At 57.4% G+C, this 27,149-nt stretch overlaps 1 protein-coding gene across 4 annotated transcripts; it reads right to left on the bottom strand.

Annotated features, from left to right (window-relative positions):
- Positions 1-4,924: 4,924 nt before the first annotated feature.
- LOC128915287 (apoptosis-enhancing nuclease-like) lies at positions 4,925-7,892 on the bottom strand. Of its 4 annotated transcripts, none has more exons than XM_054215443.1 (4): positions 7,823-7,892; positions 6,644-7,305; positions 6,140-6,340; positions 4,925-5,767 (listed from the first exon to the last, which is right to left on the bottom strand). In XM_054215443.1, exons 2-4 carry the CDS (start codon positions 7,298-7,300, stop codon positions 5,564-5,566), a joined length of 1,062 nt encoding a protein of 353 aa, XP_054071418.1. In that variant the 5' UTR covers positions 7,301-7,305; positions 7,823-7,892; the 3' UTR covers positions 4,925-5,563. The 4 variants fall into 4 exon arrangements, with proteins under 4 accessions (XP_054071418.1, XP_054071419.1, XP_054071421.1 ...); XM_054215444.1 differs by having other exon boundaries at positions 6,644-7,302; positions 7,823-7,882; XM_054215446.1 differs by lacking the exon at positions 7,823-7,892 and adding an exon at positions 7,772-7,789 and having other exon boundaries at positions 6,644-7,302.
- Positions 7,893-27,149: the final 19,257 nt, after the last annotated feature.

Genomic DNA, 27,149 nt, shown 5'->3' with positions numbered 1-27,149 from the left:
GATGGGAGAGAGCTGACCTGCATCTCACTGTTCCCCAAGGAAGAGGTGTTTCTGCAGCCCAAAAGTGATGCTGTGCCTTGATACCCTCTGCCATTGTCCCCCAGCTCCCAGCCTGCCTCCTGACAGGTGTCCCTGTGCCCACTGACCCCACGGCCAGCCCCTGGTGCCCTCAGCTGTGAGCTCAGCAGGTCTTCTGTGAGCTGGCTAGCAGGGAGGCCATCACTAAGGCATGGGCTTATGCTCATGCGTCGGACCCCACTGTCCTCAGACCCCTTTCCCCGGGCAGGGGAGAGGACAGGGACATGGGAAGGTGACGTCTCCAAGCAAGACCACAGCAGTGACCAGCCCCTTGGCCTATCCTGTACCCGGCAGTAGTGGGGAGCACCCCACATGCTCCTGGCACTGCACCACATGAACCCTTCATGCCATAAAGGTGACATTTTCAGCAGCTCACAGCACCCACGGCCACTTGGCATCCAGCCCTCCACATACCCCATAGGTGCAGGGCTGTGGGGTGCCTGCGGCGGGGGTCCCCTTGCCGTGCTGAGGGTGAGCCCAGCACAGGGGGATGGAGCCACGGCTGAACGGGATGTGGTTTCTTCTGTGGGGGCTTCCTTGTGTTGTGCCTGGAGCAAACCCTTCCCATGCCCCCAACTCACCCATGGCACAGGCACCGAGGGGTACTCGGGTTGGGAGAATCCCAGCCCACCCAGCGCAGCCTTTGTAGCCCCCTTTTGGGGTTGTGTCCCCTGGGGGGGATGGAGCGTGCCGGAAATTGTGCCTTTTCCTCTCGTCTGCAGACAGTCACGATGCTTAAGTGGCTTGTTTTTCATTAGGGAAAGGCTGTTGCTAGGCCACCCTGGTCCCCAGCATTGGTCGGGAAGGGGTTTTGCAGCCAATCCGGGAGGCTGTGCCGGCGGCTCGCACACGCATACACACGCGCACACACGCGCACACACGCACACCCCTCCCGCAGCCGGAGCGCTAAGCGGCTGCCAGATGTGCCTATTCATTTCCACATCACACCTAGTCGCTTCTTCTGGCCAAGCGGGTTATTAAGGTGCCCGAGATTTTAATTTATAGCCGGCTGCGAGTTTTCTGCCTTCTAATTTACACTGGGGGCGTAGAGGAGAGGAGCGATGGTGGGTGGGGGTACTGCTGGGGAGGGGTGCGGGAAGGCCGGTTCCTCCTTCCTCTGTGACTGGTTTGGTCTCTGGCCAGTTGGCCCAGTGAAGACTCTGCTCTCTGCCTGCAAATGGGGCAAATAGTCCCCCAGCATCCCCACAGTGAGGGGACTGACAGCCCCAGGTTAGCGACTGGCTCTGGGCTGTTATGAGGTACCACCATTGCTCCACCCCAAGGCATTTGGGGCTTACGTGGCACTTCAACCACATGTACCGTGATAACCAGAGCCGGCATCAAAGCAAACCAGGTGTTTGATGAGGAGATGCTGCTCCCAGCCATGGTCCCCATGCAAACAGCCCCCAGCAGCTGGGAGAGGCGCTGGACCATGGCCAGGCGCTGGCGATGTGGGGCAGGAGGGTCAGAGGCACCCCTGGTGTGGGGTCTCTTTGAACAGCTGCTGGTCTGCCATGCTGCTATTTCACCATATGGGTGTCCAACACCCACCCAGCAGAAGCGGAGCCCCCGGGTACACGGGCACGGCGGTGCGAGCAGAGCCCGGGGTGTGAGCAGGATGCGGGCACGCATCCGCATCTACCGCTGCAAAGCTCTCGCCATGCGGGGTAGGATTGGACACCAAAAACTTGCAGAAAGCCATAGATAATCCACGCAAAACTCAGTTTCTGAGTGTCCCCCATGAAAATCCCTGTGTAACAGGAGGGCAGGAAGGCGGGGAGCTGAATAAGAGCAAGGGAAAGCATTGAATCACTGTCTGTTGCTCAAGGAGAAGCTGTTGCTAGACAGAAGTAAAAGCCGTCGCCATCGGCTCCCATTGGCTCAGCCCCACTCCAATGACGGGCTTATCAGTTACCTGCTCTTGCAGCTGGCTGGAAAAAAAAACCTCATTTGGCAATGTTTTCCCTCTGATAAAAAACCCCGTTGCTGGATTCGTGGGTTTGCGTTAATCATTATTCAGGGTCGTTGAGACAACGGCGGAGTTTTCTGCAGATTCTTCAATTATCACAAAATTTAGCCTGAATGGTGAGCCAGCCCAGCTCTCCTTCGCCCGCCTGAAGATGCTCAGCGGGCTGCTCAGGTGATGAGCCGAAGCGAAGGCTGGTGACTCTCAGCCATAGCAGCTCCCTGGCGTGTAGGTGAATATTCACAAACACCTGTGAAAATCCTGTTTAGCTCTCGAAGGGTTCGCTGGGTGCAAACGTGACAGAAGTTGCCATTCAGATTGCTCAGAGCAAACACCGCTTCGTCAGCAGGGAGTGGGTCACCACCACCCCTCATCATCCGCGGTGGGGTTTGCTCCTCAGCAACCTTGCCTTGGGGGGGCTGGGGGCTGCAGAGCACAACAGCAGGGGTTTTCCAGCCCTTCAATCTGATGTATATGGGCACTGACACCCCCCCTCCCCCCCGATTTGTTTCTCAGCTTCCCCAAGAGCGGGAGATCACGGCGTAGAAGCAAAGCTTGCAAGGACGTATAAACACCAAAGGGCAGCCAGCCTTTGGTTGCCTTGCTGCCTTCAGATTTGCCCCCAAAGCAGGGGGGGTATTTCAGCAGGGGGGTTAAATCAGTGTGGTGGTGACGGGGACAAGCTCTCAGAGGCAACCTGGGACTTTCCCAGTGCCTCCTGCCACTGTGCAAGCCCCAGGCTGTGCAGGCAGGCCGGGAAGCTCTGCCATGGGCAGGCGGGGAAAAAGCTGCCCTGGATCACAGGGGATGAGCGCTTGGAGAAATCTATCCCTTTGCTGGAGCCCACCCCAGGCTCACTTTTGGAAGTGGGTCTCACTAAAGTGTTTGGACGGCCAAGACTTCCGAATTTTATTTTTTTCCCCTTAATTACGCCTTCCCCCCCTGCTGCTGGCTGACAGGGAGGTAGGCTGAGTCACAGGCTGATAAAGCCTCGTGGCCTTCTACCGCCTTTTGCAGCTTTCTCCAGCCTCACCCCAACACCACCGTGTCTCACATCGAGCCATCATGTGGCTTAGGGCAAGTTGGTGCTATGGGGTAGCGGGACATGGCGGGCTGGGGGGGGACAACAAGGGCTGGTGGACAAACAAGCCAGGAACCGTGGGGTGCCCCATGCAAGTCCCCATGAACCCCCCGCGGGGATGCAGTGATATGGGCTGTGTTATTCAGCTACGAGCAAAACATCCCTCCGCTGTGCCCTTCCTCCGGGTCTGCTTTCCCGGGAGCAGAAGACAGTGCTGCTGTGCCAGCTTTGGGATGCCACCATCTTCTGATGGTGCTGTCTGCTGAGCCACTGAGCTCCTGTCACCTTTCCCACAGCGTTGCTTCCCTCCTGCTGCCTTGGGACAGGTGGAAATGGCGGAGAGGAGGAAATGGAGAAAAACCTGTGCCAGCCGTGCCCCTCCTGCCACCCCGCTGTGTGCCCACACAGGGTTCAGGCCCCTCCAGTATCCCGCTGGGTCCTGCTGGCGTTGCAGGGCATCGCACTGGGGCTGAGCTGAGCTGCACCCTGGGGCTCACACAGAGCGTGGGGCCGGCTGGGTTTTACAGCTTGCTGCGTCAGGAACGTGCCTGGGCCAAATTGCCACGAGCAGGATTTAAAGATCTACTGCGGGAGCATGTTTCCCACCGGCTCTGGTGGAGAGTGCCTAGCCCATGAGATCACGATGCAGCCCAGGTTATTATTGTTTCTGTTGAAGGAAGGCTGTGCTCGCACCACTGGGAAGCCGGAGCTTTTTAGACATGTCCAATGTATTTCGAAGCGTTTCTGAGCTGTCCCCGACTTCATCTGCCGGGCAGGGAGGAGTTAAGACGGGAAGTGCAAGATGCTTCTCTTAATGGCACTGATGTGTGCGTCAGGTGTGCCTGCGTCACCGGCTCCTTGGCCGCTTCCCAAGGCTGGGGCTGAGCTCTCCTTCCCTCCCCTGGCCGCTGGGAAAAGCCTGGGACTCATCTAGCTTGGCCATGGGGGACATGGGACTCTGTTTCAGTGCTGGCTGCTGTACCCGCATCGTGCTGTGGCTGGGCTCCCGAAAGCCCCCGGGATGCTGGCAGCCCTCCAGCCCCCCTCTGTCTCACAGCCCAGACACTGGGACCCCTGTGCTAAAGGGGTGGCCTCAGCCTTGAGGCACCTGGCAAAAAAATACTGATTTTTCTATAACAGTGGCTGTTCAGCCCCCCGGGGAAGCGCGTGACTCCCCATGTCCAGCCCCAAACCCCACTCTGGTGCTCACACCCAGCTGGGGTACATCTGTGCAACCACATACGGCACCCACGGAGCAGCAGCTTGTGGGCAGAGCCGCTGCAGGGGAGCATCACCCTGTCCCCACACCGTCACAGCAGCCCACGCCACAGCTCAGCATCATTCCCCCGCTCCGGGACAGGCACAGCTCTCGCTGCCAGAGTCTGCACACAAGGATGCCATCTCACAGGGTGGGCAAACCCCAGCAGTGCCTCCCCGAGCTGTGACAGCCCAGCTGCTGGAGTGTGACACACTGGGACACTTTCTCTTGAAACGGGCTTTTTCCAAGCAGGCGGCAGTGCTGGACCACAGGGTTCTTGCTGAGCCCATCCCTTGCTCCTCCTGCCTTCACAGGGATGTCCCCAGAGCAGAGGGGAGCAGCCCATTCCCCAAGGAACTGCTCACACCAGCCATCATCAGGCCACTCAAAGCACCTTTTCTGGTTCCAGGTGGGTTTTAAGCACCCAGTCGCAGCACAGGACGCAGGCAGAGCATGTCCCCCACCTTGCCGACCCCATTCCTGCCCTCTCCTCCCTCCTGGAGAGCTGCCTGATCAGACCACGCAACTTGCACACAGGGGCTTTGCAACAACAGTTTTTTAATTCGGAATTGGACAAATATGCATGTAGTCTATTTAAAATGAAGTGCATCCTATGCTTTTGTCCAGGCTGGACATTGATTAGACACAGACTTTCTTTTCAGCTTCCCTGTGCAAACAAAGTGAGGAAAAAACTGCTCAACTGGCCCTGGATGGTTTGCAGCCTTTGGGCATCAGCAGGACACCTCTGTCCTCCCACGAGGAGACTTGCCACTCACCCACCATCGGGGTAACCCCCTTCCCAGAGGATACTGGAGGTGCCCTGGCAGCCATGGCCCACCGCCACAGCCATCGCATGCCCACAGCAGCTCCTCCAGGCTGGCACCAGGACCCCGCACGCCCCCAAGCACCAAGTGACAGATGAACACGGCGCAGCCACGGCATTTATTTCTGTGTGACAGTAAGAGGCCGCAGACAGCGTTTTCAGGACATTGCCAGTGTCCAAGTGCCACCATTTCTCTGTCCCCAAGAGGGGCTGGGGGTGTCTGACTCCTCTGCATGCTGGGGCACCCAGAGGATGTGGGGCACAAGCCTCAGGGAAGGAGGTTGGCAGCCACCTCCACCTTTGATAGCTGGAGGAATCAGGATAGTCTGAAACACGTGGAGGAGACGTTGTCCCCCATCACAGGCTGCTTGACATCAAGTCCGTGGGCCAGTACCGGTCATCCATGTAGTGGCTGCTGTCTGTGGTGGGGTCTATGACAGGGCTGGGGGGCCGGGGGGGTAGGCTGTGGGCCAGCTCCGTCTCCCACTGCACTTCCACCAGTCTGTACAGCTCCATGGCCGTCTGGGCATCCTCCACCGACGAGTGCCCTTTGCAGCCAACCTGAGCAAAGGGGGAAAAGCCTCATTAGAAAAAAAAGGGTTTGACAAAAACCCAACAGGTCACTTTGTTGCTTAGAAGGACACAAGTGCTGTGGGTTTTGGAGATAGCAAAAGTTCGATGCAACCCAGGAGATACATGCAACTCAAGCACTTTCTGGAGGGCACAGTTCCTGTCCATGCTTTATTGAGATGCTTAATGGTCAGCTTGGGAGGTCCTGGGCTCCCCCAGCTTGATGACGGCCAGTAGCACAGGATGAACAAAGTTCATCTCCATCTCACAAAGAGCATCCAAGGAGATGGGGGGACCAGGTTAACCACACAGGCTTGTAGCAAACCCAGGAACACTCCCTATCTCAAGGTTCCTGCTGCTTACCTGGATCTTTTTCTGGAGTAGGTGCCTGGCCAAGCTTTTAAGGGAGACGCTGGCCCTGACGGGCAGCCCTGCCCTTTGGTTCAGCACAGGGATCCGGCTGGTGTCTCGGGTCCTGTCTTTCGGGTGGAAGTACTTCAGGGCTTGGAAGTCATTGTGGATGGCATGTCCTACCACAATCTTGTCTTTCAAGATCTTCAGGATCTGGAAGCGTCAGAAATGGTTAGGCAGACAGTGCAGCAAAAGAAATACTAATTAAGCATAAAATAAGTAATTTTGTGTTAAATTCAGTTCCTCCAGTTCCAGTTTTTTAGGTTCTCAGAATGGAGCAATAACAAGTAAACCAACCCATTGCATGGCTTCGGAGGCTCCTCGTCCTGTGCTGGTGTCTCTGTCTCAGAGTACCTCAGCACGGACCACCAAATATCTCAATTTGTGGCTGGCAGATAACACACAGCCTTTTTTTTTTTTTATTTCTTTTTTTTAAATTTCTCTCTTTTTCCTCACCTCCGCCTGAGCAGCCTTGAAGGGAATCGCGCTCTTCATGTGCTGCTTGGTAATGCCACTCCAGCGTGTCCGGTAGTCCACGATGGGGAGCTCGGGCAGGATGTACTTGTCATAGATGACATCCCCCTCGTAGTTCACCACGGAGCACCGTGCCAGCTCGCTCAGCCTGCCCTGAGGACCAGTGCCCACCATCTCACAGTCGATGGCCACGTACTTGCGTGGGCGCAGAAGCGGGGAGGACATCCGCACCCCCTTGGAGCTGCCATTCCCCTGGGACAGCAGCACGGAGTGATGCCTGGCTATGCTGTCCGGAGAGGCGGATGGGGACAGGGATGGGGAGACGACTTGTTTGGGCTTGGGGATCTTCCTGCCACATGGTGCTGTGGTGCCACCCATCTTGGTGAGTGTGCTGCCTGCCTCCGGCCCCACCACGGGGGCTTGGCTACCCAGGCGCCGGTGGGGGCTCAGCAGCCCCTTCTGCTCCAGCAGTGCCCGGCGCTCCATGAACCGCTGGTGCTTGCGGCTCTTCTTCTTGCTGGGACCCTCCAGGGGCTGAGCGTGGGTCCCTGCAGCGGGGCCATGGGTGCTCTGCGGGGTGGGTGCGGAGACCTGCAGGGTGGGCAGCAGCGGGGTCATCTGCCCTTTGCCAGGTGGCATCCCTGCTGGAGTGGGCACAGGGGGATGTGAGTGCCATGCAACCTTCATAGCCCCCTGTCACATGACCCACACGCTTCACGGTAACCCCCCCCTCCTGCCCCCCCCGCGACTAACCCGCCCCCCCCCGCGCTGTATGCGGGTACAGGCAGGAGCTATGGGGCAGGGGAAAGGGGGGGACACGGACACATTGTCACACGCTGTCCCCACGCCCTTACCGCCTTGTTGGCCGGCCCCCACCTGCCCCATTCCCACTCCCAGGGCCTTGTCCACCCTCTTACCGATCCGCAGCCCCCTACCCACCCCACCGTCCCCTCCCACCCGCCCGCCCCATTGAACACTCCTAGGGCCCTGTCTGCCCCTTACCCGGGCCCTCCCTGCCTCACTCCCGGCCCCAGATCCCTGTCCGCCCCATTAGCCGTCCCCGTAGCCCTTGCCCACCCCAATACCCGCCCCCCAAGCCCCTGCCCGCACCATTGCCCACCCCCAGGCCCTTGCTCGCCCCCCGGTTGCCCGCGGACCCACCGCCGTCCGCCCGGCTCCCACGTGTCTCTCCCGGAAGCCGCCGAGCTCACATGCCCGGGCAAGTCCCGCCGTGGCCACGCCCCCCCGCCTCCCCATTGGCTGCGCCACGGGGGATGATTTGCATACAGCGCGGGTCGGGCGGTGCCGCCGCCGCCTCGCTATAAGGCGCCCCGGATACAGCGCGGGGGTCGCCTGGTGGGGCGCGGGCTACCGTGGGGCTGTGTTCTGTCTAGTGCTTGCCTCCCAGACCCGTGGGCTTCCAGCCTGTCCCCCCTCCAGTCCTGCATGGGAGAGGAGCCGTTCTGGGTGGTGGGTTTGGGGTGGTGGTGCTCACTAGGGTACCCAACCGCACACCCTGGAGCTTGTGGTGACCCTATGGGTATCCCTGCTTCCGTCAGGGATCCTCGGGCTGCTGGCTGGGGCAGCACCATGCCTGTGGGGTGGGCTGAGGTGAGGTAGCATGGGGTTTGCATCCTCCAGGCTCTCCCGTCGTGCTCCACAGGATTGCGGGAGTCAGCTCTGGCCGGGGCACGGGTGCAGATGAGGTTTCAGACCGGCCTTTCGTTGCTTTGCTCTCAAGGATCACAAAAGCAACGGCTGAGGTGGTCAGAAGCAGAGAAGGGCCACCGGCAGCCCCAGCCACCAGCTTGTCCCCATGCCTTTAGCATTGCCGGAATGGCCATGCTCCCTAGGGCAGACTGTGACTTGTTGTGGTGGGATGAGCCATACAACAACAAAATCACTAGTCTTCCAGAAGGAGCCAGGCACTTTGTCCATCCTTGTCCCACGGGGCCTGGCGCTGAGCATCCCCCTCTCCCTGCCACCGAGGAGGCTCGTGGGGATGCAGGACAAGTGTTTTCATTCTCCATCATTCCCCCTTTCCACCACGCATTAGCTTTAGCCTGGGCAGAAAGAAAAGATTTAGATCACCCTGTGATTTATTTTTTTTTTCTATTTCTTTTATGTTTTGATTCTGGCTAGTAAACTTCTTCCTTAAATATGTTGCTTTGTGTTTTGCATCTATTGCTTCTGTCCCTGCTGTTCAGCTAATTAGCTCCTCCTAATGAGAGTATTTCAAGTGTCCCACAATAACTTGCTAGGGAACCCTGGCAGGTCTGTATGTAGAAATTTCTATTTGTTTCTGTTATTTTTAGTGAAACTGTGCAGCACAGCTCTCGGGGATGGTTTGTTTGGGGCTCAGGGGGGCTCTTTGCCCTGTTTTCCTCCCCCTAAGCAGGGTGTGAGCTGACCGTCACCACATGAGCAGGATCAAACTCAAGCCCCAGTGCGAGAGGAGCACAGCTTGTGTTGCCTGTGGCATTTCTCTGCCAGATCCAAGTGGGCACGGAGGTGGCATCTCCGTCTGCTTTTCTCCCTTGTGCCCCGCAGTGGGACAGGAGATTGAAGAGTCTCGATGTTTGGTGCTGATCGATGGACGTGGTTGATCGCTTCTCCCCAGACACATCGCTGTCGCACATGTGGGTCTGATCAGTCTCGGCTCGTCCATAACAAACCCGTCCACCTCCCCTCATCTTTGTTCGGTGACACCTTCTTTGCCAGGCTGGCTGTTTTGCAAGAGGCGTGTGATTTCCCCTGGTCAGGGTGAAATTTTAGCTGTACCCCTGTGGTTACAAAGGAACCTTGACAGGAGAAATTATGGGCATGCGTGGAGGAAGGGAAAAGCTTTCTCTGGTTTCCCAAGGCCACGATAGCCCGGGCTGCGAGGAAAAAGTGGTGTCATTTTTCTCCCCTATTCCAGATGCAAGGATGGAGGTAGAAAAAAGTCCTCTGATCCCGCTGATCTCTGGGTTATCTCTGGCGTCCTCTGATCCCGCGGATCTCTGGGTTATCGGTAGATGGCTCTCACATGGTAGATGGCTCTCCCTTTGGTAGAAGCCTTGTGCCCAATGGGGATGCCGCTTCTCTCCATGAGGTCCTGTGGCCTGGCTGGGGATGGAGGGTTTGGCACCAGGTGGTAGAAATCCCGTTTCAGATTTGGCAGATGAGCTGAGAGCTGAGATGAAAGCAGAGTGTGCCAGAGCCCGCGAGAGGTTTCTGCGGTGTTTGCACAATTTGAAATAATAACGAAATCTGTAAAACTCTGGGTAGAGCACGACTAGAATAACAGGCTAAATTTGTCGGATGAATAATTTAGCAGAAGTGATTGGCTCCGCTCCAAGCGAGACGAGCAGCAGCCTGATCTCAGGCTGAGCAGCCTGGGTGGCTCTGTCCTCGGCCGGGACCTGGTCCCTCTCCAGCCACCTGGTCATTGCTCCTGCAAGAAAAGCTGGTCTCCAGCCCAGGTGCCCGTCCCCAGGTCATCGCTGCCTGGGGCTGCAGGGCTTCTTGCAGAGCTCGTGGTCCCCTTGTCTGCGGTTTGTTTCCAAGGCACTGCTTTGCAGAGCAGAGGTGGTGGCAGTGGGTGTCTGTCACCAGCTCCAGGTTCATGGAGTAACCCATCCTCTGTTTCTTTCCCTTCTCCAGCTGCTTCTCCATCCTCGGCCGCGGTGCCAAGAGGATGGAGGAACAGAGACATCTTGACATTTGGGATGGGAACAGAGATGAAGTCCCAGCGCTGGGAGGAGACGGCGGCTGTAGCCGCGGCAGCCAATTAACGTGATCATGTTTATGAATGTGGATCAGTAATTCCAGGTAAACTCCCCGAGGGCAGTACCACGGGTGAACAAAGCCTCCCGCGCGCCTGGGGGCTCGGTGGCAGCCAGCGGTCCCCGACAGCGCCAGCATGTTCCTGCTGTGACTCTAAACCGCTTCATTTCCCGGTCCCAGCCTGGACATGGCTCATTTTGTCCCCTATTACTGCAACACCAGAGCTCGAGCCCGTCTTTGCAGGACTGGTTGCACCTATGTCCCCCTGGATCTCTCTGTTCCCTCCCTGCCATCGGGGACAACTGGTGGGAATGAGGAACTCAGGGATAAGTCAAATGGGAGAAGGCAGCAAGGACCCAGCTTTGCCTCCATGGGTGATGAGGGGCTGATTCACCGTCCTGGGATTTGCTGGCTGCACAGTGCCTCCCTGTCACCACCCATGGGTTGGGGCACCCCACCAGGGCTCCCTCAAGCTGCTCCCATCAATCCAAAAAGGCTTGCGGCAGGGCTGCTTTGTGTCTCCCACCATCTAGAAGATCAAACAGAAGATGGGGAGCTACACAAGCGGGTGAGGGCAGTGACTGGTCCCTTGCTGGACCTGTTTTCCTTTAGAGAAAGAAAATTTCATCGTGAAGGGAGCACCTGGAAACATCACCACCATCCTTTGCTGCAAGGGACTGGCTCGGATGGCTGGTGCTGCCTGGCTGCAGATGTCACCAGCTGCTGCTCTGAGGTCACCAGCATGAGGACACCAGAACAGACAGGCACTGCGGTGCTCCCTGGCCTTTGCCATGATGGGCCTCGGAGCGCTGCAGCCCTCTTGCTCCGTAGCAGAGGTCCGGCACAGGGGGTCCCCCTGGGACCTCTCCTTTGCCATGTCTCAGTCTCCTCTGAAGAGAACAAAGTGGTTCATCCTCCAGCGCTTCTCTGCTCTGCAGAGCTGAACTGGGACTGGGCACGTCTTTCAGATTCATGCTCAACCACCTTAAACCTGAAGTGGGCAGGAAGGCAAGAAATCTGTGGATGTTAACCAAGGGTTTCTGCAACTCCCGTCAGCAAGGACCTTTGTGGAGAAATGAGGAGACTCCATAGGGTCTTGATCAATGAGTGCTTTCCTCCTTCCTGCTTTATGCCCTTGATGTTTCAGTTGTAGCTGCTCTTTGAGTTCCTCATCCTGAGCCAACTTGTGCAAAACCTCCAGGAGACCGTACCCCTCCTGGCTAAAGATGGGGACAGACTGGGTGTGACAGCACCTACCCAACCTTGAAGACTACTCAGTGCTGAAAATTCCTGCTTGGAAGGCAGAAAATCTTTTCCTTTCCCTTGGAGCACTAACAACCTCTCTCTTCCTCTGATTCCTCCCCCACTGCTCCATGGGAATTGCCTGTATCCCTCCAACATGGACAGACCTCCTCCTCAACCATGTCCCGGCAGGTACCGGTGCTCTGGGAATGCTGCCGGGGACAAGTAGGGATGCTCCCAAAGAAGGAGGTGAGGGCAGATGATGCTGCCATTCGTCTCCCCCCTTGTTCCCCATTTTCTGGCTCACCCCCAGGAGAGCAGTAAGCAATTACGGGCCACACGGAAGCTTCATTATCACCCTGTCGTGGCCTCATTTGACGAGACGTTTTATTGCCAAACTTATTAAAAGTGAAACGTGCGGTTTCTGCGCAGCAATTTCCTGTCTGCAGCGATAAGCCAGGCTCTGCCCGCTGTGTAATAGACAGTTATTTTTATGTATGGCTCTGGCTGGGGTGGCGAGGAGGAGAGAGGGCCCAGCTCGTGTTAATTGCGATGGTTAATGAGATCTATTTTGGGAGCGATATGCAAGGAGGTGCGTGCCATCCCCTTGCCACTGCTCTGCAGTGGAGGTGGCCTCTGGTGGCTTCGTGCTCTGGGTGCTGGCAGCGGGGACTGGGCAGAGTCTCCTCCCTGGGGTGCATGGGGGCAGCACGCCCAGAGGGGATTAATCCAAAACCCCTTTAGCGGCCTCGTCTCACCCTTTATCACAGCCAGGAGCACACGATGAACATGCTGTGCTCCCCCATGGCATGAGACCCCCTCCCCTGCAAGGGCTGCCCCCGAGCTCCGCTGATCCCACCCCTGCGTCATGCTGGAGGGGGCCCAAAAACCCAGGGGCTTTGCTTCAGCTTCTCCAAATCCTCCCGTCTGCCTGAGAACCACCCCGTCTGTGGCGGCATTTGCCAGCGATGCCGGTGGCCAAATCCCAGGGCATCCGTCACGTCACCTCCCCACCGTCTCTCCTGCCGCAGGCGAGTGCTGGAGTGGCGATGGCAGGAGAGATAAATTCAAAAGGCACACTATTGTCACAGAAAACCTGTGTCGCTGCTGGGCTGGGACCAGCCAAAATCTGATAAATATCAGCAAAGCTGATAAATTGTTGTTTCATTTTGTCAGAAACAAAATGTCCTCATTAGGTGTGCAGTCTGTATTTTGCTTTAATTATATCTTTTAAATACCTATTGAAATGAAACAGCTTTTTTTAAATGCAACCTGTCAAAACTGCGTTTACAAAAATCCTGATTGCATTTTTTCCACCCCCCCCATACCTGGCCAAAGCTATTAGTTGAACTCAACCTGAAACTGCGTAACTTTTCCCAATGAACAATTTGTCAGAAAAATTCCTCTTGGCTCTGGGAGACCTGTTAGTTATTTGTCATCAGTCAAAACCCTGTTGGGTATTTCCCATCTGACTTCTTTTCTTAACAGTGGCTTTATTGGTCTGGGAATTAACAGCGGAAGATGCGATACTTGCTATTCATTGCAGTCATCCCAAATGCCACTCATCTCAGCAGACCACGGCTCCGCAAAGCAAAAGCCCCTCTCCTTCCTCCAATGCACCTTTATTTTTGGCGACCGTGGTGTATTTTACTCCCTGTTTACCCCCAATTTGCTCCCTGCATCCTCCCGACCCTGCAGCGTGCACCGCTATCCCTTGGAGCCACATTGGGTCCCCCCATCTCTGTCCCTTTCGTCCCCATCCCTGCTGCCCAGCTCAGCCTCTCGCCGGGTAAACTCCCTCCGTCGCCAGCCCTCGTTAATTTGTATTGCAGCGTGTGTCGCGGGCTGACGTGTAATTAGAGCTCCTGAAGCCTGTCTCATGCTGTAATTGCCATGACAGGGGCCACAGCATATCCGCTTGTTAATTAGTAAACCACAATATCCCGGGGGCTCGTTGAGAGCTGCCTTAATTGTATTTCAGCTGGAACAGAGGGATAATTACCCTTCGCTAGCGCTGCCACTTTTTAATTCTTAAAAAAAGAAAAAAAAGAAAGGAAAACCCAAATTGAGCTCTTGTTCCCCCTCGGTGGTCGCTGCCTCTCCCCTTGGCCTTGCAGGGACCTGGTTTTGTCCCAGGGGTGAAGGGGAAGGGCCGTGGAGCTCAGCAGCGTGGGGATGGGATGCCAAGAGTTTTGCACGGGGACACGCTCTTGGTCCATCCTTCAAACTGGTGGTGGCTGAGCTGCCGCTGCTCAGGGGGTGTTTTAGTGTCCCTGCACATGGGGCTTCACCAGGAACCCCATTTGTGGATCAGGTTGGCTTGCTGGGAGTCTTGTTTGCTGGGAATCCCGTCTTGTCTGCAGGCAGACTCCGAGCAGCATCAAGTGGCACCACCTGGGCTCCTGGCATGGCTGGCTTAGAGGAGCAGCCTGTGGCCAGGGAGGAGTAGGCCAAGGTCTCCAGGCTCCCCACTGGCCAGAGGGGCTGAAGTCCCCTCGAAACATAAGTGGGAGCTGCCGTGGGCTGCAGGGAGGAGGCTGTGGATCAAGCCAGGCTCAGTGTAGCCGTGTGTTCCGCTCTTATATTTCACATCCCCAATACACTTGTGTCGAGTGGGACCTCAGTGCGCTCAGTGCTGGAGGTCTCCACTCTAGCAAACCCCATAGCAGCAGGGCCCCAGCTCACTTGGCTTTGATGGACTCCAGAGGTGGTTCTTCTTCCTTCTCAATTCCCTTCTTGTCAAACCTCACCTCACTGATCAACCGGGAGTCTTCTGGGACCTGGTTAAAAGCTTTTTCCCTCCATGGGAAGGATGTCCCTGCAGGGTATGAGTGTGTCTGTGTCTCTTGTAGTGGTCAGAGGGGGACCGCGGAGCTTGGGTGTGAGATGAAGGAGGTGCTGAGGTTCAGGATCATCCTTCTGCAGGCACTGCAGTCTCGCCGCGCTGCAGGGGAGCTATTAGGGGGTCCAGGATCTTGGGGTAAGGTTAACCTGGGAAGAGATGCTAACGCATGACATCCATCCCTTTTCCTGTGCTTCTTCCCAAACCAACACAAAGAGCTCAGCTGCCATCAGCCCTGCTGATTCCTGCTGTTCAAAAAATCGTGTAATGAACAACTGGCCTTCGGGAGCCGGTTTGTGAATTGGTTTAAATAACAGGCCTGGTTCTCTCCTGGGAAGCTACATGGAGGTCAGGCTTGAAGAAAAGACCAGTACGGCAGCTCCAAGCATTAGCAAGAAGAAATAACTGAAGCAAAGAGCCTTGAACATAATTACAGCCCTAAGAGCTGTAGTGGGAACTCAGCAACCCGAACCCATTTCCTGGACTTTAGTGCAATCAACAGATTGACACTGCTGGGTCCTGAAGGCTGATTTTTGGAAGCCACGCACTGGGGCTGAATGCCAGAGCAGGCGGAGAAGCAGCACAGGTGCCCGTTCCAAAGGTTGGAGCTAGGGAAGTGTCTCAAATGGCATGGAAGAACCAGATGGAGGCAACCACTGGAACGCTCCGCGCATAATTGAGGGCACCTTCAAGGGTGAGCACGAGGTGGCTGCTCACCTCCAGGATGCTCTCCGCCACCGCCATGCAAGTCGCTGTCATTAGAGCTGGGGACGGAGTTTATAGCTGAGTAACCACAACAACTTTGCACAAATTAAACAACATACTGCAGGTTAATTAGATTTCTTACTGCTGCCTCCATTAACTTAGCCCTGTCGCCTGCCATCAGAAGTGGATGGAGCCCCTTTGAAATTCACAGGCGTTATCGCTCGGAGATGTGGATGGATAATCCTCTCCCTGGGCAACCGTACCAGTATGGGGACGGGTGGGAGATGACACCTTCTCTGCTTGGAACCCCCTTGGTGCAGCAGAGGAGACCAAGTGGAGAGGCAGTCATCCTCCACCAGCGCAGGGTCTGGGCTGGATTTCCCCAGCTGGCATTTCAAACCCACCTTCTCGTAAGATGGTCTTTAAGAAAAACAGGTATTTTTGCAGCGGAGTCGCTCTCTCATTATTCCACGGGGCACCGTGTGAATACAAATAAACAAAAGAGCCCCCTTCGACAACATCTGAGAATGCGTCTTCATATTTTTAAACCAATTTCCTTCGACCGTGTCAGGGCCTGTTTTGTGTTTGCTAGACAATTATGTGGCTAATGAGGACAGCCACGGTTACATCAGGCGGGATTAGGAAGAATAAGGCTACAAATATTGCAGTGCTTAAGACAACCAGTAACTAATGGGGGCTTGGAGGGCATGCCCCAGGGGCAGGCAGCTCCTGGCAGGGCTCCTGGTGCTCTTCTGGAGGAGCAGGAGCGGGAGCGGGCAGCAGGCAGCAGATAGCGGTCAGGCTGGCCAGAAGGCAAGGGAGACTCCTGGTCCCTGCATGGCATCCGTGCCCATGGGAAATGAGACAGTTTGATTGTAATTAGGACTATTTAGGGAAAGCCATGCCAAGCGTGTGGCCCTGAGGTTGTCCCATGGAGGCATAGACATGAGGCTCAGCAAAACGGGTTCAAAAGCAATGGGGGAACTGAGCCTCACAACTGAGATCATCAAGAAACTGGTATTATAGCCGAAGCCTTCCCATCCCAACTTTCTTACAGGCAGCTGCACCAGTGCTCCCTGTAGGCACTGTGAGTCATATTCAATGAATTCCTACAACCACAGCATCCCTCGCCACTCCACTGGGAGAGCAGCCTGGCCGGCCGTGCCGCTGCCCAGAGGGACTTTGGTTTTTCCCCTGAAGACCATCCTCCTCCCGAACCCTATCCCACATTTTGGCTGCATCTTCAAAAGCCTCTCAGCAAACCAGGACAAGTTCGCCCACAGACAGATGGATGCACAGCCACAACCACAGCAGAGGTGCAGCCACACGTCCATCTTAAGACCTGAACAGGAGATCATCCAGACCTAGCAAATGAGATGTCAACCTCCCTTAAACCACATTTCTGTGACAGCCTCGGATCGAAGGCTGTCACAGCAGGGCACAGAGATGAGCATCTCATCCTCATATCCCTCTTCCTCCCCTGTCAGAGCCATCAGGGAGCTCCTACCCTCTTGCTCAGGACAGCCAGACAGAGCCATCCTCCAAGGCTGGATGAAGCCCCTGTCCCCTCTCAGCCTTCCTGATGGAGAGCAAAGGCAGATGGTGAGGACCCTGCAGAAGGGGAGCAGCCAGGTCCTTGCTCTTCCTCCCACTCTTTTTGTTGCCATTTTGCTGCAATTTGCAGATTCTACAGCATTTAGTCCCAATGCTTAGTCTTGGCATCCAGCTGTCCACCGAGTCATGCCAAGGTCCAGTGGCCAAGGAGAAGCAAGCACAGCTCATGGAGACACCCTAAACCCTCTTGTTGACTCTGCTCCATGCCTGGCCCTGGGGCCCCCTGTTACCACCAGCCACAGACCTCAGTGACGCAAGGACCCTGCTTGTCCCTTTCCTGTCCCTGCTGTGGCCACCCTGCCTGTGCTTGTCACCCGCCTTCCTGGAAGAAGATGGGACGTGTACTGAAGAGCCTCCCTTGAGCACAGCCACTGAATCGCACTCTGGATGACTAATTTGCGCCCTAATTGGTGTGGAAACGAATGCCAGAAAGCGCTGGAATACCGAGAAGTGAAGCTCTCCATCTTGGCTTCCTTCAGGGAAATGGTCTTAATTAAGAGTCTGTCTTGCAAAGAGAGATAATTTCCAGCTATCTGTTGAAATAGGAGCCAGGATGGAGGTTGTGGCTGAGACCAGCATCATCTCCTTGCTGTGTCCACTTGGCTGTTGCAAAGCAAGGGTAGAACTGGGTATGCATTCCTCACACTTCTGCATCTCTGGGGCTTGGCCAGCCCTCCCTTGACCTGTAGAACATCCCCATGACCCTTGCACCTCCACTATTGCTCCTCAGCCCCAAGCACACCTTCCCCTTTTCGTCCACTCCTCGGGCCCCACGAGCAGGGGCTCCCGTCAGAAGTGGTTGCATTAATTGCAGAAAGCCATTTTACCAGCCCGGGCCATACTGGCTCTGGTGTTGTTGACTCCATGCCTACGATCTCTACCAGTATTTGCATTATGGTTGTTCAAACTTCATATCACCCATTGATTAACCTTGGGCTCTCCGTTGGGGCTTTTCCCTGGTGTATTTGCTCTGGACAAGGAGTCACATCCCTGCTCCCTGTAGTGGGTGGTCCCAGCCATCCCCCGCATCTGGCACCCCTTCCTTCCCTGTCCAACGTCAGCAGACAAGGAGAGGCTCCACATGGCGAGCAAACTGGAGTGGCCTCATGTTGCTTTGCTGGGTGTGCTGGAGCCCATGGCACCGTGCTGGCACCGTGGGAGACACCCGTTGAGCCCTGGCAGCGGTGGGAAGGGGACTCTGGCGATACAGGCTGCCATGGAGAGCTACTGGACCTGGCGCTGCTGCTGCCTTCAGAGCACGGCTGGCACCGAGGCGCCCCGGCCCCTTCCCCTTCCCCATGGCCTCGTCGTGCACAGCTGTTCCCTTAGAAATAGCTGTTGCCATGGTTTTTCCAAAGAAAACACATCTCTCCCCCCCTTCCCCACCACCACTCCCCACTGCCTTAACCTTGTGACAGCAGTGATGACGCGGCTCCCTGAGAAAGGCCACTTCACGTAACTATGGTAACAATTAGCTTTCTCTTGATTTTACCTTGGGTGATGCTAGGGAGAGGGACCCAGAGCTCCTCTCCCGGAGCGGGTGCTTCCCCTGGCCTTGTGCTCGGAGCCGTAGCTGGCATGACCCAGCTGGCCACTGAGGCATCCTGGGCAGATGCCTCACTCGGACATAGGGATGTCTGCAATCCCCCTTTATCTTGGGTGGCAGGGACATGCCCCCTATGTCCTTTATAGCAGGATGTGTCCCAGGACCCTGTGCAAGCCCTAAGCATCTCAGCAGGGCTCTGCTGGCCTCCAGCAGCGGACGGCATGGGGACATGGGAGGGGAGCATCCCCCAGGCAGAGGGAATAGTGGGAGCATCTGCATCCCCCAGGTTCATCCCAGAAGCGTGGGGGAAGGAATGGGGGAAGCAGCCAGGTGTGCTGGAGAAGTGTTGTGAGCCAGCTGGGATTTTGGCGCTGGGGCTGGGGACACGTTGGGGGCACCCTCAGCCTGGATGAGTGGTCTGCAATGGTGCCTCTGCTCCCAGCAGCGGGTGGGTAAACACCGTGCGAAGCCACTCCTTGGGTACAACAGTCACAGCTGCCGACTGCAGCGACTAAAATAAGCGTTTGCCTGCTTTTTATTCCTCCGAGCCCAGCAGAGCCCACTCAGCACCGGGAACGGAGCTGGAGTCTATTCTTAGCCCTGCAGGGAAGGGAGCGGGAGTCCCTGTGCGGCCGCCACGCAGGGCTGGGGGCTGCTGGGTCCCATCCCCTCCCGCTCCCTGGGAGCCTGGCCTGACCCCGGGGGGACATCGAGGCAGGAGGGACTGTGCCCTGCTGGGGACAAAGCCCTACTTTTTGGCCAAGGAAGAGTTGAGGAGACAGTGGGAGGGAGGGATGCCCCAGCACCTCTCTCAGCATCGCTGCAGGATTCGGCATCCCTGGGGAGCGGCTGCAATGCAGGCGGCTTTGGAAGGGGTCCTGGCTTCTGCAGAGATGTTTTTCTGCCTGGGCATGGGGGGGAGTGGGGGACCTTGAGTCACAGCTCCTGCTGCTTCCAGGGAGGCGGGGGTTACGGGGAATTAAGGGGTCCAAGCTGAGAGTCATGCCTCACCCTGTGCCGTGCTGGGATCGGACCTGCGTTGCCCAGCCCAACGCTTCCCAGCGGCTTTGATGTGAGCTGTGGACCACAATGGCCAGGGAGCCACCAGCTGCCAGCATCACACCATCCCCGCATTGCACCGGGGGTTCCGCTCCAAAACACGGGGAAATTCAGTGTGACCCCCCGCACCAGTCTGGGGGAACGGTGGGTTTTGCAGGGACCAAAACACCCACGGTCGGGTGCACTGCGGCCAGCCCAGCGATCGGTGCTGCTCTCCATCCCAGCCCTGCGAGGGTCAGGGCAGGATGGGGGGCAGGCAGAGATGCAGCCATGCACGGGGGGCTGGGGGGAAGAAGCCCCGGCTCCATAGCAACAGGTACTTGCCACGTAATGGAGTCCTTTCCGCTTGGCCTCCGCAGCCGCCAGCCTTATTCGCATGGCCATAAATAATTCAATTTTCTCATTCACACACATGAATGCTGCGGGCCGGGGCTCCGGGTGCGTTCAGCCTCCATCTGTCCGGGGGGGAAGGGGGAGGCAGGGCCTGATAATAGACTCCAGCGTTTGTTTAACATGGATGAGTGTGGCCAGATGGCCTGGGGACGGGAGGTGGGGATGGGGAGGTGGGAGGTGAGGCATGCTCCGGGGTGCTCCTGGAACCCTGAGCCTCCCCTGGATGAAGAGGGGAGGAGAGCAGGGGACCAGTGTGGGGATGAGCTCTGACACCTCCAAATCAGTGTCTCCCTTGGAGACGTGGACTTTTGGGCTAGGAGGGGGTTAGGTGGGCTCAGGAAGCCCTTCTTTGCACTGTGCCATTGGTGCCTTCCTGACAGGGAAGAAGGGATGGAGAAGATTGAATGGATGAAGCACTGTGTTTAGGATTGCCCCGATCCCTGGTGAGACCCTGTCTCAGCATGAGCTGGGAGCAGGGGAGTCAATCCAGAACCCAGATAATCTGGTTGGAGATGCCGAACTGGAAGCACCAAAGGGTGCTGCCGCTCAACACCTTGTCCCGCGCTGCCGGACAAGAGCCAGCAGCCCCCAAAACAACCCCACACAATAACAGCCCCGGCGATGGAGAGAGACATTGCAGCTCGCTAGCTGTCTATTCAATTAGCGGGCTCTGGGCAACCCCCTGGCAGGGGTGCAGTGGGCCTGGCAGGAGAAAACAAGGGAATTAGCGGGGTTAAGAGGCTGCGCTTGAAAAGCCTGCGCATCGCTGACGAGGAGCCGGCGCCTGCTGTGTGCACATGCCGAGCTTGGCTGGGAGGTGAGGGGTGCTGGCTACTGCCCGGTGGTATCGGTTCCTTGCCTTCCCCCACCGTGGCTTGGGCACAGTTCAGCCCAAAGCATGCCGAGGGTGGCGTGAAAGCCAGCACCTTCATCCCTTCTCAGTGTTTGACCAGAGGGAGCCGTCACTTCGGCACACGGCGACAGCCTGAGCCTCGGTGGGCTCGGACCCCAACGAGAAAATACAGAGCAGGGAGGAACCTTGAAGGTGGAATTGGTCACTTCACCTTAACTCTGCCTCTCACAGGCAAAAGGTTGGGTTCATCACCACCAGAGCAAGGTCTCGACCTCATTCACCACCTGGAGAAATCCCTGTTGGAGACCCCATCCCTGCTTAAGACAGTGGCAAGAAGGCGCTTAGCCTCGAGCTCAGGCGCTGTCTCGAATCGGAGGCTAAAAAGCTGGCAAAGGGAATTCGGATGCTGCCAGATGGAGGGTCAAGAGAGGAGCCCGCGTTCCGGCGGCGTTATCCATCACCAGCATTGGAACAATTTCCCCCGTGGGAATGGGGGGAGGTGGAAGCACCTGCCAGGGGGAGCTGGAAGCGTAACCGGCTCGCACACTGGTGTTCCCCAGTGCCGCGACGTATTTGGGTACAACACGTGTGTATGTATATTTGGGTGCCTTCACACACAGGCATGAATTCTCTTCTGGTTACATGCTCTCGCAGGATTTTGAAGCAGTAGAAGAAGATCAGCTAGATAGAGCATCCCTGGCACGGCCAGCCACTACTCTGCAACTCCTCCCTCACGTTGTACATCCCTTGCCTGCTCCGTGTACGGAGCAGAGCCAGACTCCATGCCCCACTGGAACAACAGACAGCCCTCGGCTGTGCCTGTCTAGTATTAAATTAACTCCTTTAGCCTTTCCCTGGCTGCTGCTCAAGGGGAACAGCACAGTGTGGGGAAGAGATGAACCCGACTGCACGCCTGGGAGCAGACCTCCTCCAGCAGCTCTCCGCCATGGACCCTACATTTTCCCTCCGAGCATCTTCCCGGGAGCTGCCCATGGAGCAGCAGCCTCAGCCTCCCCAAAGTCCCCTGAAGCAAGGTGGGCCAGCCAGGGCAGTGCCCCGCAGCTTACCGGCGGTGCCCGCGGGGTGCACCCATGGCAGAGCATCACGGTGGACCATGGGTGCTCCCCCGACATCTCTCAGGCCATGAGCTGGGAGGTGCAGGCTGTGCCCTTGCGCTTCAGCTGCTGCCAGCTGCGTAAATACCAAGGCCACCCAGACAGAGATGTCTACCCATCAGACAATTTGCATTTTACCCCTTCCACCCAAAACCCAGGCCCAGCCCAAGCCCTCTGCATCTGTTGCGGGACGGATGGCAGAAATGTGCCACTGCTTGTTCCTTCAGCTCCCAGCACCACAGGAGTGGGACATGGACAGCCCAGCTCTGGCAGGCTCCTCTCTCCCAGGGTGTCAAGGGCAGCTGCATCCTTGGGTTTGCCCAGGTCCTCAAGGATGGACCAAAGAGTCACTGCAGCACGGTCCCCTTCCCCACCTGCCCCATGTCCCCATGCCATCAGCCCCTGGGAAGGCTGCAGAGGCAGCCCAGGCTACTAGCCGTGGGGTTTGCCCCAGTTGCCTTGCTCCCATCACGACCACCCCTGTGCAACCAGCAGCTCTTGTATCTACTGGGAGTCCACGCAGGCTCCAGTGGATCTGGATTTGCAGGCAGCTGTGGGCTCGGGAAGACCTGAAAGGGCTGCCTGGTGGGAGCCAACAAGGAGTTTAGTGACTTGCATGGTCACTGCTGGGGTATGTCCTGTGGGAAGGGACATATCCTTCCTTTCGCCAGGACACACATGTATGCCATACACGCATATCTCCACCCTGCTCTTCTCCAAGCCTCTTTCAATTCCCAGACCCTTTTTCTACCCTGCTCCCTGCCTGCACATCCGAGTGACACTGAATGGAGGCACTTACCTGCCGCTCGCCTCATCAGAGCTGGAAGGACAGGACAAAGCCCTGGGGACCGAGTAGAGATAGTCCTTCTCCCCCCCAAGACAAGGATGGCAGCTCCTCTCCCCCTGTCCCTGCCCGCTCCTACAGCATGCACCACAGCTCCTGGCACCACCTGTGGCTCCTGGCATCACCCAAGACTCTTGGCATCACCCACGGCTCCTGGCAGCACCCATGGCCCCTCAAGGCTTGGCCATGCTGGGTTTCAGGTGCCCAACATGGTACCAGCTCTGAGAGCTACAGCAGGTACCACCTCTGAGGACTACAGCAGGGACAAGGAGATGCCCAAGGCATCTGCCCAAAGCAAGGCAGGTGCCCAGACAAGGGGTTCGGAGAGACTGGCATCTTCCGAGGTGATCTGGGAAAGCCAGCTGGCAGGGGATGAAGACCCTGTAGACCCCCACACCTCGGTGCTACCCCGGGGTGGGAGCAGCCCAGTCCCTTTATGCAAGCAGGAGCCTGCCACCCCAGGGGTTCTGTTGTCCCAGGGGTCTTCTGGAATAATCCCAGTGTCCTGCCTGGAGGGGTGGGGAAGGTGGCAGGGTCCCAGTGAAGGACAGAAGTGACCAGTCCCAGCTGGGGGTGTCCAGTCCAGGGTTTGGATTCCCTGGGGGACCCCGGTGGGCTGCAGCCCCGAACGCTGCCGGCGGCGTTCGGGGCTGCATCCCACCGGGGTCCCCGGGTGGGACAAGGGGTCACGGAGCGCAGCCTTACCTTGGAGGAGCGTGGAGGGACGCTTGGGCCACCCCGGTCGCGGGAGAAATGCGGTGCCGGAGGCAGGGGATGCGGGGATGGGGTGGGATGTGATGGATGGGACGGGATGGATGTGGTGGGATGGGATTGGGTGGGATGGCTGGGTGAAACGGGTGGGATGGGGTGGGTTTGATGGATGGGTGGGTGGGTGGGTGGTCTGGGGGCTGCGGGTCCCCCCGTTCTCAGGTGCGGAGACAATAGCCAGGGCTCCTGTTGCAGCTGCAGACTGTCTCTTTAAACCCCTCACCAGCCCACAGGTGGCCCTGTCACCACCGTGGTCATCCATGACGTCATCGGGAGGGAGGGAAGGGGAGGAGGAGGAGGAGGGGGGAGAAAAGCGATCCCCCTCCACAGCAAAAGTCCCCGAGCGCCCATGGCAACAGATTGCAAATGTCACTGCGCATCAGTCGGGAGGAGGCTGCTGGGCTGCACCCCCCCACTGGTGACACGGGGAGGGGGGGGGGGGCAGGACTGTCACGCCACGGGTGGCATGGCGGGGGGGGACAGGGCTGCCATATCACGGGTGACACGGGGGGGACACGGGGCTATCACCCCCATAGGTGACACGGGGATGACAGGGCTGTCACCCCATGGGTGGCACAGGGCTGTCGTCCTGTGGTGGGTGCTTGGGAGGGGACAGGGCTGTCACCCCACGCAGGGAGCTGGCTGTGGGCTCGGCGGGTGGGCAGGTCCAGCTCTCACCACGGGATGGATGTGGAGCAGCCGGGTGCCCCCCTCAGCCCGGACACTCTGCTGCAGGGGTGGGTGATGCTGTCCCCCTGACCCAGGAGGGTGCTTGTCCCTGCCTGTCCCCTACGCTTAGGGGATCCCCATTAGCCAGAGGTGGCACCCAGCCCCAGCCGTCCCCATGGGCACCCCAGGGAGCCCCCAGCTCCTGCCCCTTGGATCCTGCCAGGGCTCTGCCCCTGCAACGGGGCATTTTGCAAAGGCCAGGAGAGTTTCAGAAGGTGTTTAAAGCAGATCTTGCCTTCAAGCAGTGACAAGACAAGCCCGGGAGCAAGAAAAGGGGGGACCAGTCCCGCACTCACAGACCCCAGACTCACAGACCACATCCCAGTGGTGGTGATCCCATTAACAGCCTCCGAAACTCGCCCAGTTCCACTTCAAACAGCCTCTGGCACCAGTTAAAACCAGAGCAAGGGATGCTTTGATGGCAAAGAAAGGTTTCCTTAGCACTGCGAAGTTCCGCAGATGTTGTGACCTGCAAACTTGGCTTTGGTGGGGCCCGACCCCAGTGAAATCCACCTGGCGTGGGGAGAGGGGCCACAGGTCCCATGGTGTTTCCGTGGGGCTGGGGAGCCACGAGTCCCGGCCACGGCAGACAAGACCTTTTCATCCCCTTTATAAAACTGTGTGTGAATGTGTACATGGATCCCTACGCGAGGGGAGTCCAAAACCCTGTAGACATGAGTAAGTCCCCCAGGCTTGGGGAAGAACTAAATATTGAATTCCATCCTTATTTTCCTGGAAAAATGAGAGACATGCAAGGTCTCACACTGCTCCCTTTGCTCTATTCTCATGCCAACATGAGTTTCCCAGCTGAAGTTTGTCACTACCATCTCTAGGATGGGTTTTTTTTCACCTGAAAAAGCCCCCCATGGAGGCAGCTGGTTCCCGTAGAGCAACTGGACTCATCCCTGCCCACACTGGGCCTCGGGGAGGACCAAGGCACCACTCAGGGCTGAAGCGTGCCGGCCTCGTGCCAGGCTTTTGCTCAAACTTCACCTTCCTTTTTTTTTATTATAAAAAAAATGAATTGGTTTATTTTTTTCCCCTGCCCTCAGCACAATGGGGAAGTCAACAGCGACCGAGCTCGGCGGCTGTGGGGAGGGTGGAGGTGGTGATGCTCAGGACCTGGAGGGTTTTCTTCCTCTGCAAGCATCCCTGCGAGAAGATGGTCCAGCTTTTCCCGGCAGTGATTTCATGCTGGGGGTTGTACCTGGCTGGTGGGGCAGGCAGGACGGGAGCAGCCCACCCCTGCCATCTCCCCAGCTCTGTCCTCCATACACACCCTCTCTAATCCCAGGAAAGCAGCCGCAGGATGCAAAGCCAGGAGGCTCTTGGTAAACAGCCAAAGCAAGAACAGCAGAAGGGTCCTTGCTTCAGGAATGGGAGAAATCATCCAAAACAGCTCAAATGGGCTGCGATTTATTCATTTAATTCTTTTAACCCACCTGCTGGCTCTTGAGAAACAGGCTGGAGATGGCTGCAGCACTGGCAGGGCAGTGGTGGTGTTGGTGATGCTGCTCCAGCGCTGGGGTTTGCCGCGAAGGCACCGAGCATCCCGCTCCTCCGCACGCTGCTAAAGCCTAGGTAAGGGACTGCCTCTCCCGGGGAGGAATCCCTCATTTCTGGAAGAAGGGACACGCTGGAGGGCGTTTGGGGTGGAACAGGGGGATTTGCATAGGGAAGCAGCCGGAGTGGGGAGCTCAGAGCTGTACAAGGGATGAATTGGGAGAGGGACGCCCCTGGCCGCTCCAGCTGCCCGGCTGCGGGCTCTGACCTGGGGAGAGCAGGGCTTGTCTTTAAACACCGCTTCTTCCACCGAAACCAGCCCAATGAGACTGAAAACCACGGACCCACAGCTGCTCTGTAAGGCTGGAGGAGCCCAGCAACCCCCTGGACCAGCTCCCAGTAACCTCCGTACCCATTCCCTGTAACCGCCATATCAGCCCCCAGTAACCCCTGTGCCAGCCCCCAGTAACCCCCATACCAGTGCTCTGGGCTCTGCGTCTACCCCTGGCCTGGGGACGTGCAGATGGGCTCCTCTCCTCCCCACTGTCCCCCAGCAGATGAGGATGGTGACAGTCACATGTTCCCCATCCCCACCGGCGCCGGACCCCCAAGGGGCGGCATGAAACACTGTGAGAGGGGGGAAATCGCAACCGGTGAAAAATCCCAGGAGCCCTGAGCCTTCAGCATCCACCTGGGGGGAATCGGGGGGAATCTGGCCCCACGACCCCCCCCACCTCCCACCTCCCGCCTCTCCTGGGGCCAGAGTAAGTGGGAATTAACTTCACTCCCAGCCTTGTGCCCGCAATGAGATTTATTGCACGTGATGCAAATCCCTGACAATGGGTGAAACCACTCCAGCGAGGGTCCCCCAACCTCCTCCCCAGCACTTGGTGGGGGGGCACGGCCGTGGGAAGATCGCAGTGATGAAGTTGTTAGCTCCGGAAGCACTAATTGCCGCTGTATTAATGGCTCTTTTGTCCAGCGAGCTGTCTTTAGGTGTATGTGTGCTGGGCGGCTGTTTTTCTTCCAGCTGCTGTGTGGTTGGATGCTCTTTGGTATTTAGTTTGATCCTATTAAGGTGGATCTCAATTAATTAGGCAGGAGGCTGAGAGACAAAGAGAGACGCCGGGGACATTAATTTTAGTCTTGTCATCGCACCTTCTGCAACTGAGAGGCAGTGGGGAGAGCAGGAAGGGACATGGGATACAGATGCTTGGGATGAAATCGCCGGGAGATGGGAACAGGGTGGGCAGGTGGGATGGCAGCGGGGTCCCCCTGAAGGTCACTGGGTCCCCCAGGGTCCGCTGCCCACTGCCTGGGAGTGCCAGGCAGGATACCTTCCCCCATCCCTTCGGGAAGGCTGTTGGAAACACCCAGGTCCCATCCCCTGGGGCAGTGGGGTCCCGCTATGCCCTGCTGCTGATGGGACCCTAAAGCATTCCCCAAAACACACGGAGGATCCCCAGGAATTTCATCAGCGAGAGCTTTGGAGCAGCAGTAGCATCCC

Source organism: Rissa tridactyla, chromosome 9, assembly GCF_028500815.1.
Source record: "Rissa tridactyla isolate bRisTri1 chromosome 9, bRisTri1.patW.cur.20221130, whole genome shotgun sequence".
In the NCBI taxonomy this organism is placed as follows: Eukaryota; Metazoa; Chordata; class Aves; order Charadriiformes; family Laridae; genus Rissa; species Rissa tridactyla.
This window is presented reverse-complemented; position numbering and strand designations above follow the sequence as displayed.

Excerpts from the sequence above, each read along its gene's own strand:
- LOC128915287 (XM_054215443.1), bottom strand. The coding sequence starts at position 7,300 with ATGCCACCTGGCAAAGGGCAGATGACCCCGCTGCTGCCCACCCTGCAG. Across the intron at positions 6,341-6,643 it reads TCAAGGCTGCTCAGGCGGAG|ATCCTGAAGATCTTGAAAGA; the intron begins GTGAGGAAAAAG and ends TGACGCTTCCAG. Across the intron at positions 5,768-6,139 it reads TACTCCAGAAAAAGATCCAG|GTTGGCTGCAAAGGGCACTC; the intron begins GTAAGCAGCAGG and ends CCCTTTGCTCAG.